Raw genomic sequence first — 22238 nt, forward strand, 5'->3', positions numbered from 1 at the left:
TTAAAAGAAAAAAAAAATAGGCTTGACAGGCAATGGAGTAACTCAGTAGAAATATAAAGTGTAATCAGTGCATTTATTTAAATAGAAACTGGGTCAATTTAGTGAAAATAAGTAAATAAATAGTAATTAGGTTTTACATGGATTTGGCCAAAAAAGTCAAGCTGGTTCCCACATGATCGGAGTTTGGAAAACACTGGGCAGTTATGACAGGAGCGTCACAAACACAAATGCCTAGCATGTGTCCTGTAGAGTGTGTTTTTTCACAGGGGAAAATGACAAAACTATGTTGCTTTGATTTAAACCAATTTTGCTGGGAATCCCTGGGTGGCTCAGCGGTTTAGTGCCGCCCTCAGCCCAGGGCGTGAGCCTGGAATCCCGGGATCCAGTCCCACGTCGGGCTCCCTGCATGGAGCCTGCCTGTGTCTCTGCCTCTCTCTCTCTCTCTCTGTGTGTCTTTCAGGAATAAATAAATAAAATCTTTAAAAAACAAAAAAACAGTTCTGCTGTATGAGAAACATCCAGCCAATATTTTTTTTCCTGCCTAGTTTTTCCTCCCCTTTGATAACAGGTACGGCCTGTTTATAAAGCACATCATGCTAGCCATTAGAATATTTTTAGTACAGTAGTTACAAGATAGAAAAAGCAAACCCCAGCCCTGAATTCTGGTTCATTTACAGGTCACAGAGCACGAGACAAATTGCTGTGATTCACCTCAGAATTATGAGCTCTGTTTTTCCTCTTTGTCAAATCCAGAGAATCTTATCTCCTTAAAATGGCATGGATTTGCCAGCAGAGAGCCAGCTGCAGATGGCAGTGTACATTCTGTAAAATACAAAGACAAAACAAACACCAGAGAAAATAAATCCAGGAGTCTGATGCCATAAATTTCTGCACCAAGTAACAACTCCAAACGGTACATCAAGCTGTTTCGGGAGACATGCGTATTAAGTGTTGGGCTGTTTTATCACATTCATGAGATTTGATACAAAATACATCAGACCAAAGGCCACATCCTAGGATTTAAAAAAAAAAAAAAATTAACATAGAGGGACACCTGGATGCTTCAGTCGGTTAAGCATCCGGCTCTTGGTTTCAGCTCAGCTCACGATCTTGGGGTTGTTGGGCTCGGCACTCGGCAGGGAGGCTGCTTGGGACTCTCTCTCTCTCCCTCTGCCCCTCCCCTGCTGCTCACATACTCTCTCTCTCTCTCTCAAATAAATTTGTAAAATATATATTAACATAGACAAGGCACTCTACAGTGTAAGATTTCATTTCCTAAGAGATCCTCTAGTTAGAAAACTTATGACTGGTTACTGCCTTGCAGGACTCCTAGTACATGCAGGTTATAGTCTCAGCACAGGTGCACAGTATGTGACAGGTGCATCGCACCCCAGAGATGCCCTGGGGCATTGGCCTCTGGAAGGTGCTGGCAGCCAAACTCCTAGTACCCGCTCTACCCTAGAGCCACTGGGCTCCTCACAGCCCCCTGGAGGGAAGCAGGCAGGACGTGGAGAGCCCTAAAGCATTGAGCAGAGCAGAAAACAGTTGACACAGACTAGTTCTCCTCCCTCCCGTACCCAAGGTCACAGGTTGTCAGGAATCCAGAGGCTCCAGACCCCAACTTGTCCAGTGGATTCACTCAGGGTGGGAGAACAATTGAAAAACCAGCTCTCTTAGGAATGTAGTTCTTCAAAAAAAAATTGTTTTTAATTAAAAAAAAAAAAAGGAATGTGGTTCTTCTCCCAAATAAATTGGGGACTAGGTGGAATGTGGTCCCTGGGATAGCTCTGTGTAACTGCCCTGCACCTGTTAGACCCCAGAACACAGTACCCCCACCCCCACCCCCGCCCCCGGGCACTGGCCAGGAAGACTTGAAGCTGCCCCTCTCCAAGGTCCTTTACCACTGGAAACAGCAAGTTGATTTCTTTTTCTTTTTTTTTTTAGCAAGTTGATTTCTAAGGGCGCCCCTACCTCTATCGCCGTGATTTTCAACGACTTGATTTCTTGTCTATCTTCCAAATTTCCTTTCCACCATCTGAAGATAAAATATTTTTATGTCTTCATGGATATAATGAACATTTCAAAGCTGCATGTATCTATTCAGTTTCCGCCATAATTACAAGCTGGTAGTTGGTTTTCTTTACCACCTGCAAGCACTTAAAATAATCATTCCAGCTCTTATAATTACATCTTAATTATTTCTGAGCAGATCCCTGTTTTCATCCTTATGCAAAGATTGCATGATTAATGCATTCAATCTCTGATACCTAATCTTTTTATTATCTTTTGTGGTTTTTGTTCCCTTCCGTGACCGAAACAGCATTTGTTCAAGCGCAGGCAACAATTATCAGCCCCTTTTCTAATGTGCAGTTTTCCTGCAAATGGTGCAAATTGTCCTTTTCTGGAGAAGTGCCAAGCATATTTATGGAAGCCCAAGTCAAGTAGACTATGAGAGCTACAGATTTGTGATCAAATGGTCATTGACATTCTCATCTTTTGTTTCCATAATGATGGCTTTGTACACATGATTTGATTTTGTTGGGTTGAAGGATGCATTTTTAATTTCGATAGCTGTTCTAGATCAGCCTCCATAGATAATCGTGCCTCCAATCCAGGAAGATAGGAGTGTCCCTTTCCCCGCACACTCGCCAACCTAGTACATCACAATGTTCTTTTGAATGTTGTTAGGTCTTACTTGGAAAAAAAAAAAATGAAACTGTGTTGTTTTAATTTGGATTGCATTAATCCTGAGGGAGATTTAAGTCTCTTTGTGTGTGTTAACCAGTCGCTTGTGTTTATTTTTCCACAGACTCTTTCTATTCTTGACCAAAGAATTATTTGCATTCCTATTTACATTCCTATTTGTTGGTCATTTACTACTTTCTTGACTTACAAGAATTCTTTATATGTGAAGTAAATTAGTATTTTCCTACATGTTTAAGGTTTGCTCTCTAGTTTTTTTAATGTAAGGGGTTTTTTCCATGTGAAAACTTTAAAATGTTCCAGGGTGAAATATGAGGGTTTCATGGCTTTTGGGTTTTGTGTCATGCCTTCTCCATTCAGAAATTATTTTTAGGGCACCTGGGTGGCTCAGTTGGTTAAGCATCTGCCTCTGGCTCATGTCGTGATCCGTGGGTTCTGGGATCAAGCCCCACATCTGCTCCCTGCTCAGTGGGGAGCCTGCTTCTCCCTCTGTCTCTGCCCTGCTCATTCTCTCTCTAATTAATTAATTAATTAATTAATTAATTTTTAAGATATTTCACATCCTTGGGATGCCCGGGTGGCTCAGCGGTTTAGCGCCACCATCAGCCTAGGACGTGACCCTGAAGTCCCAGGATTGAGTCCCGCATTGGGCTCACTGCACGGAGCCTGCTTCTTCCTCTGCCTGTGTCTCTGCCTCTCTCTGTGTCTCTCATGAATAAATAAATAAAATCTTTAAGAAAAAAAAGATATTTCACATCCTTTTCTAATGACTTTATTTGTAAGATTTATCTATTTTTTTAAGATTTATTTATTTATTTGACAGAGACTATATGAGCATGCACCAGTGCACGTGGGCAGGAGGGTCAGAGGGGGAAAGAGAAGGGCAAGCAGACTCCACATTAATCGTGGAGCTGTATTCAAGGGGCTCAATCCCAGGACCCTCAGCTGAAATCAAGAGTTAAACAGTTAACCACCTGCCCCAGTAAGATTTACATATTTAATACACTTTAAATTTATTTGGGTGGGAGGAGTAAGTTAGGAGTCCTACTTTTTAAATTTTTCTTCCCCGACTAGCCAGCCAGTTGTTCCGGCACTCATGGTGAGCTTCCGTCCTCTCCTGAACCTTTACCATATTCACGATTGCCCTTTACATTTGAATCTGCTTCTGGACTCCCTGCTCTGTGACGCTGATCTGACTCATGAGACAGTAGCAAGCTGTGATAATGATTCAGCTTTTATAATAGCAGCTAATATCTCGTAAAGCTGGTTTCCCTTTTATTCTGTTTTTCAAAACTTTCCTGTCCTGGCACACTTACTTTTCCCGTGTGATGTTAGAATTCCAGTCATTTCACTGGGATTCTCTAGAATGTTTATTGAGATTGAATTTTACGTGTAAGTTAATTGCACCATAATTGACATCTGTACAAATAATGTTTCCCTGTCCGGCAGGAGAATGTCTCTCCACTTATCATGGCATCCCTTCCGTACAAAATTCGCATGAATATAACTTTAAAACATTTTCTGATAAATTTCCAAGTTGTTTCTCTTTTTAGGAAAAGCAGTTAAAAACAAACAAATCAAACAAACCCTCCCTATCTTAAGATAAGCTCATTTGGCACCCAATTAATTTAGCAGAGTCCATATAGCAGCATGTAGATGAATATCTGATTAAATGTGACACAAGTACGTGCACACCAAGGGCCATGTTAGAATCCCACCTAATACATAACATATCCTACATGTGTATGTATCTTAAGGATTCCGTAGGCTTATGACATCTTAAGGATTTTTGTTTGGGGTCAAGTGTCAAGTGTTAAGTGTTAAACAGTATCTAATGCCACTTCAACATCTATGAACATGACCCACTTCTTTCTCTTCTGGGGTAAAGTAATGGGGTGAATTGTAGTAATAGATCTTCAAATAGTGAACCAAGCTTTCATTCCTAGCCTTAACCACATTTGATCATGGAAAAGAATCCTCTCAAGGTACAACTAAAGTAATTTTACTAAAACTCATAGTGGGGCAGCCCCAGTGGCCCAGTGGTTTAGCGCCACCTTCAGCCTGGGGTGTGATCCTGGAGACCCGGGATCGAGTCCCACATCGGGCTCCCTGCATGGAGCCTGCTTCTCCCTCTGCCTGGGTCTCTGCCTCTCTCCCTCTCTGTCTGTCATGAATAAATAAATTAAAAATAAATAAATAAAACTCATAGTGGTTTGGTTTCAATTTGTTTGTTTTTTACATTAATAGTTCTTGGGTGAGATAGGTTTTTTTAGGGGGTGGGGATAAGATTTGGGTTTTAAATTTATTCCAGCTTCATCAAAAGGGGCCACACAGCAAGAAATGTGGGAGGCCTCTAGGAGAGCAGATCATACTGGCCAGAAAGGAAGCCGGGACCTCAGTCCTACAACCACAAAGGCTGAGTTCTGCCAACAAGGATGAGCCTGGAAACAAAGGTTTCTTTAGAGCCTCCAGATAAGAACTCAGCGCTGCCAGACACCACTTCAGTCTTGTGATCCCCAGTCACACCGTGCTGGATTTACCCATTGCCCTCCAACTAGTGGAAGAACAAACAAGTGTCATCCAAGCTTTAATGAGCTTAGAATCACCTGGGGAAATTAATGAATGATACTCAGTAGATCAGAGATGGGATTTGAGATTCTACATTTCTAACAAGCTCCCAGGTAATGCTGATGCTGCAGGGCCACGGACCTCACTGTGAATTTCAAGGATATAAGTAGCCTTGGAGCATCTCTTGAACCTTGTAAATTTAATAGACACCCTGTGGGGCACCTGGGTGGCGCATCAGTTGAGCATCCAGCTCTTGGTTTCTGCTGAGGTTATGATCTTAGGGTTGTAAGATCTCAGGGTTGTGAGATCTCAGGGTTCTGGGATAGGGCCCCTGGTCAGGCTCCACACTTGGGGCAGTATCTACTTGGGACCTTCTACTTGGGATTCCCACCTCTCTAAAATAAACAAATCTTAAAAAAAAAAATAGACTTACCCCATAAAACCAATGGAGCCTACTGTTTTTGTGTTTTGTCTTATATTGTTTAGGGTTTTGGTGGGCATAGTTCTTTGACAACTCTCAATTTCTTCTATGATAACTGTTTTAATTAGATTTTCTTTGTCATCTGTAAAGATTTCTGTTATGTTTTTCCAGAATTTGTGCTTTTAATCTAGATTTTCAAATTCATTGCCATAGTTGAACAAAATAAGTTTTTATCATTAATTTCCATCCTCCAGAAAATTTCTCATTCAAATATTTTATACTAGATTAGGTTTTCTTTTCTTTTTGATTAGACTGACTTTGTTTTTGTTTTTTTGTTTTTTTGTTTTTTTTTTCAAAGAACCAGTTCTGGATTTATTCTGTCACTTTTCTGTGTTCTCTTACCAGTTGCTTTTATCTTGGCTTCTTTTTTTTTTTAAAAAGATTTATTTGTTTATTCATGATAGAGAGAGAGAGAGAGGCAGAGACACAGGCAGAGGGAGAAGCAGGCTCCATGCAGGGAGCCCGATGTGGGACTCGATCCCAGGACTCCAGGACCACGCCCTGGGCCAAAGGCAGGCACTAAACCGCTGAGCCACCCAGGGATCCCTATCTTGGCTTCTTTAAATGTATATTTGCTGCTCTTGACCTTTGTAACTTCAATGTCTAAAGATCTCGTTTTCACTGAGAAAATGTCGGCGTGTGTGTGACATACTCTTACAGAGGAATGTGAACCAAAGTTAACAAATCTAAGCTCCAAGCCCAAGACTTACTTCTGACTGACCTAACCTCCCGAGGCAGTGTCTTGGCATAAATACTTTTATCTGAAGCACCTGAAAAGCCTCTAGAGACCCCTTGCCTTGCTACAGCCTCCCTGTGTCACCGAAAGAACAAATCTGGCATGCTTGCATTTTGCAAAGCAGTGGGGACCAGGGATGAAGAAATGAGGGATGCAAGTGGCTGAGGTGCAGGGCAGTGGGGTGCCACCTCCTTTCAGCCCCACCCCTGCAAACCATCCCCTCCACACCTTTGCTTCTCCCTAGTGGCTCCATGCCTGACCCGATTAGGGGCCTTTGCCCAAGGCTTCCATCCTTTCCTGACCAAGACTGTCTAACTCTCCGGAACTCCACTGTGGGAAAATCAAAAGAGGCTCCAACATCCAGCTTTGGGACCACATATCAGGTCCCTCTTTCCTCCCTCAGGTGGGTTTCACTTTCCGTCTAGTTTTCCTCTGCCTCTTTTGTGGTCTTCACTTCCCCTTTGTCCCTCACAGTAGATCTGGAAGCCAAGGAGGTTAGGATTCCATTGGTCTCCGTGCTCTGCAGCCCCTGACCCTTAGAGCCCTGGCACTCCTAGGTCTGCGCCTGGCCAACCCCTCCGCTCCATCGGCGGTCATGCTGGGAAGGGCAGGGGGACACCAAGCATGTCAGTGACTTCTCTGTTGACAGCAGAACCACCGACTCCAGTAGGTCCCACTGTCCATTTTTGCCTCGTTCTTGTATCAAAGTCACGTTACACAAAAGTGAAGCAGGTTTGAGGTCAGTTGTCCAGGGATGAGTCTGACCTTGGCTCCATCAGACCCCTCTCTGAGGCCTCCTACTGCATCATCTGTATATGAACATCCAGACGTATCCCTTGGAGCCATTCAAGGCAATGCAGCATCTTCCAGATGAATCTGACATTACTTCCTTCACTGACTTGTCACTCAGAAAGACTATTGTCAGAATCCCCGAGTGTGAGTTCTCCCAAGGAAATCCCTGCCACTCATCTCCCCCTGGAAATGCTAGTTCTACCCTTGCTGTCAAATCAGGGCCTTGTGTCCTTGCCTTTGATTTCGAAAGCTGCAGAACCGTTATCTAGATGAAGTGTTTGACCCAAAGCCATCGCTTTTCAGAAGAAAGTCACTCTAACCACCAATAATAGATAAGTTGTTTCTCTCATTTGAAAAGATCTTTGGTTGATTCCCCAGGCTCTGCACAGACTACTCAGAAGTGTCTAAAGACTCAGGGGGATTCTTGATCCTGCTGCTGTGTTTCTGCCTGAGAGCAACCCTAGAAGGTTTTGGGGAAAAAGTGAAATCAATTTTGTGTTAAAATGTAAATGTACATTAATATCGGTATTAATGTGGTTGTGATTATCTTAAACATAGAGATGGAGTCGGGTTGCTCTGAAATTTCCCCTTTAGAAAGGCTAAAAGTAGCTTTCAAGACATTTCTTGGGAATTTTAACTTTTAGGAGCCTGGAAAGGATACAGACAAAGGAGAGCTTAGATTTGTGAATGACTTTAATTGCTACACTGCTTATCATGCCTGGTTTTGTTTTATCCTGACAGTGGCCCTCTGTGGTATGTTTGGGTGTTATTAGCCACATTTTGCAGATAGGAAAAATCAACTCACAAAAGAAATGCATTCCTTCCCTCAGAGAACACCTGAGTGGCCACAGCAGTGGCTAGCTCAGCTGTGGCCACACATTAGCATCACCAGGGGAGCCTTCCAAAACTCCCGAGGCCGGCTCCGTGTCCCCGAGAGAGTCTTCATGTGCCTTCAAGACTGAGCCAGTGGCTCCAGTGTTGACAGCACCTCACTCAAAACCGTACAGAGAACAGCATTAACAGGTCTCAAATTCAGGTATACTCCTTCCAGAGTCAGAGCTTTTCCCACTTACCCTTCCTCTCAATAGAAACTAAATTTAGGGACGCCTGGGTGGCTCAGTAGTTGAGTGTCTGCCTTTGGCTCAGGTCATGATCCCGGGGTCCTGGGATGGAGTCCCGCATCGGGCTCCCCTCCGGGAGCCTGCTTCTCCCTCTGCCTATGTCCCTGCCTCTCTCTGTGTCTCTCATGAATAAATAGGTAAAACCTTGAAAGAAAGGAAAAAAAAAGAAAGAAAGAAAGAAAGAAAGAAAGAAAGAAAGAAAGAAAGAAAGAAAGAGAGAGAGAGAGAGAGAGAGGGAGGGAGGGAGGGAGGGAGGGGGGAAGGAAGGAAGGAAGGAAGGAAGGAAGGAAGGAAGGAAGGAAGGAAGGAAGGAAGGAAGGAAGAGAAAGAAACTTTATTCCAGTTCCTATTCAGATTTGTGTTCCTACCTCCTGTCATCCCTTAAACATAATTCAGAGATCTTGAAATAATAATCTGTATCTCTAGAGGTGAAGTCCCTGCTACTAAATACACCTTCCTTTTTCCTTCCCATTTTCTCTTTTTCGATGTGGAATAAATCATCCCCAAGACGGCTAGAGCCAATTACGTGTTTTTTGCACACTCTGTTGACATGACTGAGAAGCGCTGTGTCAGAGCCACATGGCTTGTGCTGGGAGTCTATCGCATCTTGATAATGGTGTGAGCCAGCATGAAGAGGAATCTATTTGTGGAAAACACCGGGAAGCTTTAATTTGTCTTACACAGTTCTCTTTGATGACCGTTAGTCATTCCACCCGCCAACAAGCAAAGACAGTTGTCTTCTGAGATCCGAGGTTAACTCAAGAAGAGTTCACAAGACAGCAGAAATATCTAGCATGAGAGTTGTATACTCAGTGCTATGAGGTCAGCCTTCTTGAAAGAAAAGGCATTGTCTTGGGATTGGAATTATGAATTTTCAGTCGTGCTAATGCAGCTGAAAAGAGTCTTTCAAAAGCAAGAGCCCAACTGGGCATTCTGCACTCAAAATATGTGCAGAATTAATTTTTAAAACCACTTTAGAGTCGCTCACTCCCCGTTTCTAATAGACCACACAGGGGAGCCAGAACCCAGTCAGCGGCTGTGATCTCCATGTACGCCCCTGTGTTCTCTGAAGCCTTCCTCCTCTCTCTACTGGTTTCTGAACTCAGGGATAAAAGGGTCAGTTTTACCTTTTGATGAGAAAGCAGTTCCAACATAGACCTCCGACAAGGCCCAAACCACGTGGATATTGACAGAGCCAGTCCCCATTTGTCATCTGAAGCAGAAGGCTGGTTTTCTGCAAGCCGAGATAGAGCTGTTATAGCAGATTAAGTGTTTTTTTTTTAATGTATTTTATTATTCACTATACTCCCTCGACACATAGGATGGTGACAGAAGCAGATACGATGGTGACAGAAGCAGATCTGCAATACCCAGCTCTGTCCAAAAGAGCAATCCATAGTCAAATTATGGCCTTTGAATTTACTAGAAATTTCCATGAAGGGGGAGCCAAAGGATACATTCATCCTTGCCTGGTCCCTCAAATGATTCAATGTGCCTAAATATTCTCACAAGTGAGGAAACATCTCTTGGGTAGATTTGGGGTGATAAGAAAATGATTTTCACCAAGCTTCCAAGCCATCAGTTCTGGAAGTCCAAAACCTTCCATTACTGGCATGATGCCTAGTGGGTGTGTTTCTCAGTGAAAGTCTGGGGACAAGAGCCTCAGGGTCTCCGGAAGGCATTGGTCTTCTCAGTGGTGTCACCGTGACCACGGTCTGGGAGGGAAGGTGAAGTACATCAGGAAATGTCTGGAAAGGCGCTGTCTTTGGCTTGTTCACCCACCCTCATGTTCTCAGCCACCCTGTCCTTAGAAACCGAGACTGTTTCCACTGTTCAGCAGACAGCCAACTCCTGCTAATGCTGCTTTGCCAATAATTAACCACAAATCATATCCGCTGAGACCTCTCTGTACCAGGGGTTGTCACTGGGCTTGGTAAATGAGTCAGTAACTGTGACCCAGCATTTCATCAAGTGACAGAGAGTCACTCTGGTGCTTTGGAATATTGGACACACCATGCTCCTGTGTGGCCACAGGCCTTGCACCCTGAGCTGGCTGCCCTCTCTCATGGCACAGCCTCCACCCATGCAAGAACCAGCAACAGGGACACAAGAATTCTTTCATAAAACAGCCAATTCCAGAAAAATCGACAACCCCATATTTTGAAAAATGGTCTGTTTTCTCTGTACCTTCAATGCATCTGTGACATCAAGAACCCAGGTGCCGGGGCAGCCTGGGTGGCTCAGCAGTTTGGTACCTGCCTTTGGCCCAGGGTATGATCCTGGAGACCCAGGATTGAGTCCCACGTCAGGCTCCCTGCATGGAGCCTGCTTCTCCCTCTGCCTGTGTCTCTGCCTCTCTATCTCTCTCTGTCTCTGTCTCTCATGAATAAATAAATAAAATCTTAAAAAAAAAAAAGAAAAAGAACCCAGGTGCCAATAGCACAGTATTCCCCCACCCCCACCCCCACCCCCGATACACTGGCTTTAGAGAATTAACTTGTGTTATTTTTTTTTAGCCTAGAAAGGTCTCCCAAGGGTATGCCTTAGATCACCATTTATTTAACTCCTTGGCTGTTTTTTATTAGACTGCTCTGAATACTGTCTAGTGATAGACCTTCCCCCCTCTGCATTCAAAATACCAATGAATAGAACTCAGAAATTAAAGCGGAGTTTCTGCTGTAGCTTTCATGACACTGAAAGGGAGAGAACTAAAGGAAACGGAGTAGGGCAACTCATTGAAAGCACATGATTTGGCCAAAGAATCAAAACCAAGCAAGCCCAAGTTTCTCGGAAGGAATCCTTTCAGTTCCCTCTCAGACACCACAGTAACTTAAACACATAGACGTAAGAACAGCCAGAGACACGAACCATCCAAGGTCTCGGCTAAAGCTCTGCCGCTCCAGGGGAGGCATGTACTCAAGCAGCCCACCAGAAATGCAGGCTCCCAGGCGGCCCACCCCAGATGGACTCAGTCTGAGTCTGCATTTGCACAGGATCCCAGGTGGCTTGTAGGCCTTGACGTTTAGAAGCTCTGAACCAAAGCACGCAGCACTCGGGGACCAGTTTGTTTGCTGTCGCCTCAAGGCACATCTGAATGAAGTGCAGGAGACTCTTTTTTTTTTTTAATAAATTTATTTTTTATTGGTGTTCAATTTGCCAACATACAGAATAACACCCAGTGCTCATCCTGGCAAGTGCCCACCTCAGTGCCTGCCACCCAGTCACCCCATCTTAACTCTGGGGAACAAAGTGAGGGTCGCTGGAGGGGACGGGGGTGGGGGGGGTAACTGGGGGATGGGCATGAAGGAGGACACATGATGCAGTGAGCACTGGGTGTTGCAGGCAACTGATGAATAACTAAGCTCTACCCCTGAAACTAATAATACACTATATATTAGTTAAATTGAACTTAATTTTAAAAATTTGGAGACACACCTGGGTGGCTCAGTGGTTTAGTGCCTGCCTTCGGCCCAGGGTGTGATCCTCGAGTCCCGGGATCGAGTCCCACGTTGGGCTCCCTGCATGGAGCCTGCTTCTCCCTCTGCCTGTGCCTCTGCCTCTCTCTCTCTGTGTCTTTTATGAATAAATAAATAAAATCATAAAAAAATAAAAAGTAAAAAAAAAAATTTAAAGAATGAAGTAGAGGGAAGGAGAAAAAGCTTAGAGAACCCCCCAGTGACCCAGGGCATGGTTTCCCCCATCCCCAACCTCTGGAGCCCTAATTTAAATAGAAGTGCCAGCCCCGGGTTGGGGGCATAGGGGTTCCTGCTGTCGCTGAGTGCCCTGGGGAAACCTGTATCCCCTCAGAAAGGGGGTTAAATGGATGATATTCCCCCAGGTGAGAGGCTCCTGCGTCCCTGATGATGTCGGTGGGGGGTTCTTATCCCCAGTGAAGGCAGGCCCCAGTGAAGGCAGGCCCAGGGGGCAGCAGATGGCAGTGTGCATCGTGATGGGAGCACCACACCTCCGAGTCCCCACCACCACCACCCTGGCTCTGGGGCTCCCCGATCTAGGCTTTCAAGGCTTGGCTTGAAAACTTTGGTAAGATCCCCGGGAAGCGGCTTCGTGAGTAGGTGGCCAACACCTCCCCGCTGCAGGCCTCTGGGATTTAGCCTCCTAAGCTGTCGCAGCCTCTGATCTGCAAGTGCCCCTGACATCCTCCAGCGACAGCTCTGCCAACAGACTCACAAACATTGTAAACTAACATAGAAGAAACCATTGGTCCACCTGAGCACTAACAAGACACCTTTGTCCAAGGTGAGAGTGGATACCGTGCGTCTAACCTGTATTTCATGGAATACGAAGTCGGTAACAGGCTATTTCCAATTCACATACCTACATACCTATTTGTAGTTAATCAGACAAAAGAATGTGATGTCAGCCCCGTCTGGGAATATCAGCAAACCTTTCTTCCTAAAAGGCAATTAATGGGGGGTTGGGGTGACTGGGTAACGGGCACTGAGGGGGGCACTTGATGGGATGAGCACTGGGTGTTATTCTATATGTTGGCAAATTGAACACCAATAAAAAATAAATTTATAAAAAAAGGCAATTAATTGAGACGATTCAGAGTTGGCCTGAAAGAAAAAGAAAAGGAATAAAAGAAAAAAGGAGGAAATCTAATATAAGCAATTGCCCATTCGGTTCTTCTGTGCAAAGTTGGCATTATTTAGACAATCGGACATACAGCAGATGATGACCAGGTCCTATATTCTGTGCATTGTCACCTGATTCACCTCTTTTGGTCAGTGGATCTCTGACACCCGGGCAAGCAGCTGCCCACTTGCTGCCTCCTTCATGAAGCTGAAAACATAAGGCTTGTTCAGCTTCTTAAGTCAGAAGGCAAAATGCATAATCTCGTCCCCACTTGAAATTGAAATTCTGGCTTGGTTATCTTTCTGCAAAAACGGAAGTGAGTATAGAGGTAGAAATATGCGACTGAGGCTCATGTACATGCCGTACTCTGCCCGGATAAAAACCCGGTGGCCTTGAGAAATCTCTCCCTCCTGAAAATGTGATCAGCCCTGGCCTCTCTGAAAATAAAACAATGTCCCCTTATATCTTCACCATTTTAGTCGGCCACCATTTGCTATCATGGGTTTCTAAAATATCAGTCGGTAGTGAATGGCTAAAACAAATTATTTGAAAAGAAATAATAATTTTCTGCCACCAAGCTCAAATTGGAAGAGAGAATAAAGCGAAATGAAACAAAGACGCTGGGAAGAACAAAGACATATATACATCATCTGGCCCAGCCCCCGCTGCAAAAATCACGTGGCAATCTAAATTAAATTATAACTAATAGCAGCCGTTTTGTTCAAGTATCTCAAATTATCACTTTAGATGCCGAAGCTCAAGTGGTTTCCATGGCGATTTTTTTCTCTAGGAGATGTCAGCTACTATCTAATTTTTTTGTCCCTGATATATGACAACCTGAAGCTTTTAGTGCCTTTCATTTGGGGGGTTTTATGTTAGATAATCTCGATTTACTTTTATATGCATTTAAATGTGTGTTTTATTTGCGATTGGTTTCTGAGCCTAAAGTCTACAATTTTACATATTTCGAAACTTAGTAAATAAGAACTGCAGCTATTTATCTTGTGTAGTTTAAAAGGAAAAAAAAAATATGCCTTACTTACTTGGTCCTCTCCGTGCCTGCACAATGGGACAGGGAAGAAGGTTGAGGCTAAAGAATTCAAATCTCCCTTTAATAGTCTGTACGTAGAACTGTCTTCTAAATCATTCATTTGTGCTTAAGCACCTGCCTGGAAACTTCTTCTATTAATTTTTCACATTCTATAAACACAATCAGAAATTATATTCTGACAGTGGTGTTCTTTTTTTTTTTGGAAGATTTTATTTATTTATTCATGAGAGACACAGAGAGAGGGGCAGAGACATAGGCAGAGGGAGAAGCAGGCTCCCTGCAGGGAGCCCGACGTGGGACTCGATCCCGGGACCCCAGGATCACGCCATGGGCCGAAGGCAGGCGCTAAACCGCTGAGCCACCCAGGGATCCCCGACAGTGATGTTTTAAAGTACAATTAGTGCTCTTCATGATTTCACGATTTCGCAAGTGTTACCGTGGTGGTGATAACCATTCTCTCTGTGCTGTCTGGGCCCATGAGGGACTCAGATCCAGAACCAAGGGAATATTTGGTCTTCTGTTGTCCTACAGTGTTGGTTCACAGGTTACCACATTGGTTGGCTGCTATTGTCACCATGTGGAATTATCCTTTGTCAGATGAAAGGTCTCTTATGCTCAGCTTTTGAACCCAGGCAAGCGTAGTCAGAAGCCTTTATATACCCTTGGCTCCCCCAGGCAGGCCACCAACCACAGTGAAAACAACTGGGCTAAATTAGTTCATTGCCTTAAGACCATGCAGTTGTGTTGATGATGTGATAGAGCCAATGTAGACCATGTACAGTTACGGGGAACCACTATCCATAGGCCTGCTCCTAACATCGGGAACAGTTCAGCCTGGTGCTTTGCACATCATTTCAGGAGCCAGTTTCCTGGGTTCGAACCGTGCCTGTACCACTTAACTGGTCGTGGGACCTCAGACAAGCTTTCACCCTTCCAAAATGGGATGAATAAGCCCACCTCTCAGGGTCCAACACGAAGATGACCTGAGTTAATACATGAAAAGGACTTAAACAGGGCCTGACTTGTAAGAGGTGCTGTTATTATATTCCCTAAATAGCTAGTTCCTGAAATTTGAATTTCAGGTAAGTTTATGTTTTGTACTCCTCAATGGAAGGAAAACACTTCCAGGTTGATTCTATCAACCACTTGCTCATCTGGGCCCTAATGAGTTTTATACGTGAAGGGAGAGTTATCCAAATGATGACTGATTTTATAATCCTAGGATTGACAGCTTTACTACTCATCACATATAAACAACCTACATGGTGACCGGGGCCCTTGTGTGATGTCCCTTGCCTCCCCACCCCCACCCGGCAGGCGGGGTTCACAACTTGCTCCTGGCACTCAAGAGCCTTGCTTGCCTCTGCCGCAAGGGAAGGGCAGGCACCATGCTCAGCCCTGCACAGTGACCAAATTAAGAGGTGCTGATTACACTGTTGTCGTTTGCTTCCCCGGTAAATCCTTGTAAGAGTGCAGCAAAGGGAAGGGCAAATACCTTTAGAAACAGACTTAAACATCCATGCTTTCTATTCTTTGGGGAGGGGACGAAAGCATATTTTTATTTACCCAGTTCTAAGATCTGATCACTTTACTGGACGTGTATAATTTTTGTTTTGTTGTTTTCTGTCTTTTTAAGTAGGCTCCGTGCCCAACATGGGACTCAAAACTCATTACCCCAAAATCAAGAGTCACATGCTCTATCAACTGAGCCAGCCAGTCTGTTTTGACCTACTCATGACATTTCCCAAAATATAGGTTCCTTGATAGTGCAGCACCCCTAAAACTGCTCAGCTCTCCCAGCACACTGGGGGTGGGATGGACCAAAGTGGAGCATGTGTCACGGATGAGCTTTGTGCTTCAGTCTCACTCATAATGTGCTTCAGTCTCTTAATTTCCGTGTTTCCCTATGTTTCCTGTGCTTCCCAGAGGATGCCGGTACCCTGGGGGAAAGGAAAATTAAAATGAAATCATTTCAAATCTATCAAAATAGCACATGCTGTGCTTGCCAGAATAAAACAGATCTGCCTCAAGGGAGTAAGGACTCACATGCATTAGGACAACCAAGCTTAAGTTATAAATAAAGCCATGAAAATAAGGATGCTCATGCGAGAAACAGAACCCTGCCCTTGAATTTCTTAAGGACTTCCATCGTACCTGAGGGTTTTCCACTGGTCATTTTCTGATGACAACCAAAGACCAGTGGACACAGAAATCACTAGTGAATTTCTATATTCAATGTGCTAATTTCCTTTATTGGGAAGAATAAGCATGCTGCCTTGCCTTAAGGGTTGAGTTGAGTTGACTTTAGGCAGCTGACTTCCAAATTTACACCTGCCCAGGACACTTTATTATTAGGAGAGGCTACAGAAACATTTATATACATACCTCTCTTAATGGACAGATTTTATTTTAACAGATACCTCATTTGCTCTTGCTACTTGTCTATACTATTTGTCATTGGGACCGCAAACATAATTAAGATTGGCCCCTGCCTTTAAGAGGATGGCTACCTTGTAAGGAGTGACGAGAACTAAGATTGATCACCCCTAACAAGAGTGCTGGACATGTAACTGAAGTGGCTGAGAATAGTTTTAGATTTAAGGAAAAAGGCAAGATTTGGTAGACAAAGAGAGGAAAGGCAAGCCAGATGTGAGAGGGCCATATGGACGAGCAAGGACATGTTGACCTGAAGCATCTAGAATGTCGCGTTGGAAAAGTGGTCCTGGCAGGGAAGAAGCAGGAGAGAAATTCAGCTCAAAGGTGGCCTCTCTCTCCCCCCCTACCAAGGAGTTCAGATTTTATACCAAAGGCAATCCTGGGATATTTTTCAATGTTCTCTTCTAGCTCTTGTTCACCTTGGGTCATCTCAGGTCATATCCACACCTGCCACTACTGTTTATGTCAATAACTTTGAGGGAACCAGAGAGAAGCGTATCAGTATCTCTAAATACCTGTGTTTCTCTCAAGTTTTGTGGCCCAGGATGCAAAGCCATAAAGTAGGTTTTGAAGCAGAGAGAAACTGCACCACGTTTTACCATCCACATCACCCGGAGTAGAAAAGCAAACCGTTTCATAGTATGATGAATATCACACAATGGAATAATAGCAAAATTGCTGCTGTAATTTTATGTCTCCGTGCTTAATATATTCTGAAGGTTCTTATTATTTAAAAGTGGTGAGGAGGTTTCTGTGGTTATCAAAAGGAGATGAGAAATATGAGCCCCTCATAAAATATCAAGTGTCCAGAAGATATCTCCATCTGGGTGTCTCATAGGCACCTCAAACTGAGTATATCCAAGGCAAAACAGATTTCTCTCCCCTAGCCCCTAAAAAAGGCCCCTCCTCCCATAGGACCTGCCCGAGCTAAACTGTCTGAACCCTGGGACTTCCTCACCTGGCTGTCTCTTCCCAGCCCTCAAAAGGGAGGACGGGGAAGACGATTGACTCGAATTAATCCTGCCTGATTTCCAGTCCCAGTGAGGCCACTTATAAGCTTGATGACTTTCTAGAAGGACGTGGACTAAATCGTGTCCAGAGAAGGGTGATTACATCTCAGAAGGATGGTTTATGTCAGGGAATTATTGCTTTGATAACCAGATCTTACTGTGCCCTATGAGTGTATGAGTTACAACACGGCAACTACAAAGCAATTTTAGGCAATTTATTGTAAATATATAGGGTCATAGCTATAACCACATCCATGCCTCAGATGAGTGTTTTGACTATGTAAACCAAACTCTTCAATGGGGCATGGGACGTTCTCATTAATAACAATTTCCATCATTTTTATTGTTCACTGTGTATCCCCAGCACTTAGAATGGTACCTGACATATATTAGGCATTCAGGAAAGATACGTCAAATGCCTGAATAAATTTATTTGTCACATCTACTTCTCTCAAGAGAAAACTCAGGCTTAAAGAAGAAACCAAGGTTTCTAAAAAACATTATTTGTTTTACGTAAGCCATTTTTATTCACTCAAGATAATTTTATGATCCCCCTTAGCGTCAGGTGATGAGCCTGTAATGCAAGATCATTGCATTCTTGGGCTGATACTTAGGAATTTGAATACTGGTCCATGCTGTCTACCCCAGAAAGTCCTGAAGGGCAGGGGAAGGGCACTGATTGCACTGTACTTTACACTGGTTCTGCCCCTTTCCCTGTCTCCCTAGATTTAGGATTGGACCAGTTAAAATAAGCACGTAATACCAAAAGGTCTCTTCCATATTCACAAGTTAAGGAGTTAGGGTAATATGAAAACTCCCAAGGGTTCAGAGTTAAGTTCTCTTTCATTTGTCTGTTTACTCAAATTGACAGGTCTGAAGGGCACCGATGGCCAAGCTGATTTGGAACATGATATGTCCAGAAAAGCATAATTTTCCCGGTCTTCAGTAAGAATATCAAGTCAAAGAGAGTTAAATCACATTTGCTAGTAGAATCTGGTCTCTCTATTTGGTTGCCCTATTTCCTAGGGAAAAGGAGAGGAAAGGATCTACCTACTTTTTATCATTGTCTGAGAATCCTTGGAAATCTAGAGCTTAAGGATGAGCCTTGGAAAACCCAAGCCCTCAGTGAGCTTGGCCTTGAATTGTAACACAAACCTGTTTCCTCAGTGTGTACATGTTGAATTGTGCCAAACAACTGCTTTAAATTTTTAAAAAATATCTAATTGATGCCATCCAGTGACCATGGTTCTGACTAGACTAAGGTAATCTGCTGAAGGAGAAGCTGCTTCTGTTGGAATATTTGCCTTAAACCTTAACTTCTAAAACAGAAGTCCAACGAATGTGAAATCATTTTGAAGCTGAATTGGCTTGTGTGGATGATGACAGATACTCTGCTGACCTATAGAAAGACTTCAGGATCTATTTGGCTTTTGTCTACTTGAAAACTATCTTAGATAAGATTGAAATTTAATACAACTGGTTCTTATTTTTTTTAGAATAGGGAAGGAAATAAACATCTCCTTAGGCAGTTTATATTATTCTCAACTCTTAGGAAATTTTACTCCTTACAAATGCCTGACATGTACTATGTTTTATTAGAACCATGTAAAATATTAATTTAAAGAAATGATTACTTTTTAAGCTAATGCTATAAGCTGTAAAAACCCCTGAAGGGATCCCTGGGTGGCGCAGCGGTTTAGCGCCTGCCTTTGGCCCAGGGCGCGATCCTGGAGACCCGGGATCGAATCCCATGTCGGGTTCCCGGTGCATGGAGCCTGCTTCTCCCTCTGCCTATGTCTCTGCCTCTTTCTCTCTTTCTCTGTCTCTCTCTGTGTGTGACTATCATAAATAAATAAAAATTTAAAAAAATAAATTAATTTAAAAAATTAAAAAATAAAAAAAAATAAAAACCCCTGAAAAAATAGTCAATGTTGCCAGTTGTGCATGGGATAAAAGTGAGTAGGAGGCAGATTTCAGCCAAACATAAGAAAAAATATTCTAGCACATAAGCCTGCCTGTCAGTGGAGCTGGAGTAGGCTGGTTCAGATTGTTCTAAGATTCTCTAATATTCCTCCAAAGGATTTATAATGTTTCTCTGGGCCTCATGGAGGGAGAACAGCAAAAATTGGGGGTGGAGGTGCTGTGATCTTGTGGAAACAATAATAAGATGGGTCTGTCTGAAACAGAGATCTCATCTGGGAAAACAGGAAGTGTTGAAGAGTTATATGAAGAAATATGCATCAGGGTCCCTGGCAGACTCAGTTAGTAGAGCATCAAGCCCCATGTTGGGTGTGGAGCCTACTTAAAAAATATATATATATATATGCATCACATTCTGGGGGATTATGGTGTCCTTGACTCTTACACTTACTTGACTTTTTCATTTCTTCCTCTGCAGCCAGTGCTGATTTTCCATATAATCCAGGACAAGGCCAAGCTATAAGAAATGGAGTCAACAGAAACTCGGCTATCATTGGAGGTGGGTGATGTATAGAACAGGCTTTCTTGTAGCTACTTACCTGTGGAAAGTAATAATTTTCAATAAAATCATAGTCTAAAAAAAAAAAAAAAACAACCAGTCATCTAGATTTTTACTTGATTCATTTTGCTATTTAAGTATGACTTAAGATTGTGACATATGGATGTGAAGACACTGTGATGAATGCAATCTGCCTGCTTATTAATGCTGAACTATAAAAAAGAGGAGGTGGTGCTGAGCTAGCCAGCACCAGAGCAGGCAGGTAGGACATCACCTCTCTTTTTCATTCTGATTCCCTTACCTCCCAAATGGCTCAGGATAGCTTATGCTGGTCTGGTTTCAGTTGTCTTAATAAAACTCATCAGAAAATTAATAAGCCAGAGTATCTAAAATATTCCCACCTTCTTTCTCACCATGGACAGCTGCAGAATGATTTAACTCTCCTAACACAGTCCCTCCTATCTGGGTCAGTATTGAGAGCCCTGTTGCCCACTGCCTTCTTCTCTGCCTGCACCTTCTCTCTTAGTTTATAAAGATGTTTCCTGAACGTCTGAGTGTAGCCAATATCATAAACATATCAAGGACTTTAAACCTAGCCCATCCCCTTGGCTTAGCCAGTATGTTTCTTTTACACGTGGAGAAACCTGCATGGCAATTTCTTACAAAGTTTAATATCCACTTTCTGGAACACCTAGGGATTGAAAAATCCCTAGAAAAATCCCATATCTAAGAAATATATGTGACTATAAAACTAGATTACATTCAAAATGCTGCTTAAATCACATTGTCCAAAATTGTGGCATAATTTTATCAAGGTCCCTATCCTCATTGTTTTTTTGTTTTGTTTTGTTTTGTTTTGTTTTGTTTTGCTTTGCTTTGCTTTTTTAAGGTCAACTTTATTGAAGTATAATATGCACTTACTCAAATGGAACGGGTCAATGACACACCCATAACCACCACCACAATCAAGATATAGAACATTTCCATCCACAGAAAGCTCTGTGTCCTTTGAGAATCCATCCTTTCCCCCACTCCATCCCCAACCAAGGTTAACCTCGGATTGGCTCTTTGCCATGCAGATTACTTTTATTTCGTTTAGAATGACATACAAATGGAATCATATAGATGTCATCTGTTGTGACTTCCTTCTTTTGCTCAACATAGTGTTTCTGAGATCTATCCACATTGCTGCGTGCATCAATAGTGTGTTTTATTGCTGACTTGTATTCTTTTTTATGAACGTACTATGATTTGTTTTATCTACTTGCCTGTTGCTGTTTAGTTTGTTTCCAGATTTGAGCTATTTTGAATAAAGTTGCTATGGATATTCTTGTTGAAGTCTTATGTGAACATAAGTTTTCATTTCTTTTTGGTAATCCCTAGGAGTGCAGTTGCTGGGTGTTCCAGAAAAAAATGGATATTAAACTTTGTAAGAAATTGCCATGCAGGTTTCTGAAATGGTTGAACCTCTTTATATCCTCATAATTAATATCTAAGAGATCAGGTTTGCTCCACAATCTTATCAGCACTTGGTATTTTCAGTCTTCTTAATTTTAGCCGCTCTATGGATGAGTAGTGGTGCCTCATTGTGGTTTTAGTGTGCAATTATCTGATGACTAACCTTTTGAGCATCCTTTCATGCGCTTGTTGCCTTCTGCAGATCTTTTGTGAAGTGCCTGTTTCAAACTCTTTCACCCTATTTTAACTGGATTGTTTGATTTCTTTTGAGTTATAACAGTTTTTTATAATCTAAATAGTCCTTTTCAGACATATGTATTATAAATATTTTCTCCCAGTCTGTGACATGCCTTTTCATTTTCTTAGTGGTGTTTTTTTAAAAGCAAGAGATTTAAATTTTGATCAAGTCCAATTTTTCAAATCTTTTTATAGTTTGTGATTTTTTAAAAATTTTATCTTAAAAATATGCCTGCTCAAAGTTGTGAAGATTTTCTCCTATGTTTTCTTCTAGAACTTTATAGCTTTGGTTTCTGTTACTGAGTCTATAATCACTTTGGATTAGCACCAGTACATAACGTGGGATAAAGGCCAAAACCATTATTTCCCAAATGAATATCTAGTTATTCCAAGACCATTTCTTGAAAAGACTATATTTTCCAAATTTCCTTAGCACTTTTGCCAAAAATCAATGGACCATATATGTGTCTGTCTGTTTTCTGGACTCTATCCTATTTTATGGAGATATGTATATAATATATAACATATTTCTTTACCCAGTATCATGCTTGCTTTATTGTTTTACCTTAA

The 22238-nt window shown here is 42.6% G+C and overlaps 1 protein-coding gene across 6 annotated transcripts in view; it reads left to right on the forward strand.

Moving 5' to 3' along the window:
• CNTNAP2 (contactin associated protein 2) overlaps nucleotides 1-22238 on the forward strand; it is a 1978697-nt gene that overhangs the window by 1949731 nt on the left and 6728 nt on the right. For all 6 annotated transcript variants that reach the window (XM_077850275.1, XM_077850276.1, XM_077850277.1 and 3 more), the window contains one exon: nucleotides 19893-19973. In XM_077850275.1, the coding sequence (XP_077706401.1) occupies nucleotides 19893-19973 (81 nt within the window). The remainder of the gene's footprint in view (nucleotides 1-19892; nucleotides 19974-22238) is intronic.

This window comes from Canis aureus, chromosome 15 (genome assembly GCF_053574225.1).
Source record: "Canis aureus isolate CA01 chromosome 15, VMU_Caureus_v.1.0, whole genome shotgun sequence".
NCBI lineage: Eukaryota > Metazoa > Chordata > Mammalia > Carnivora > Canidae > Canis > Canis aureus.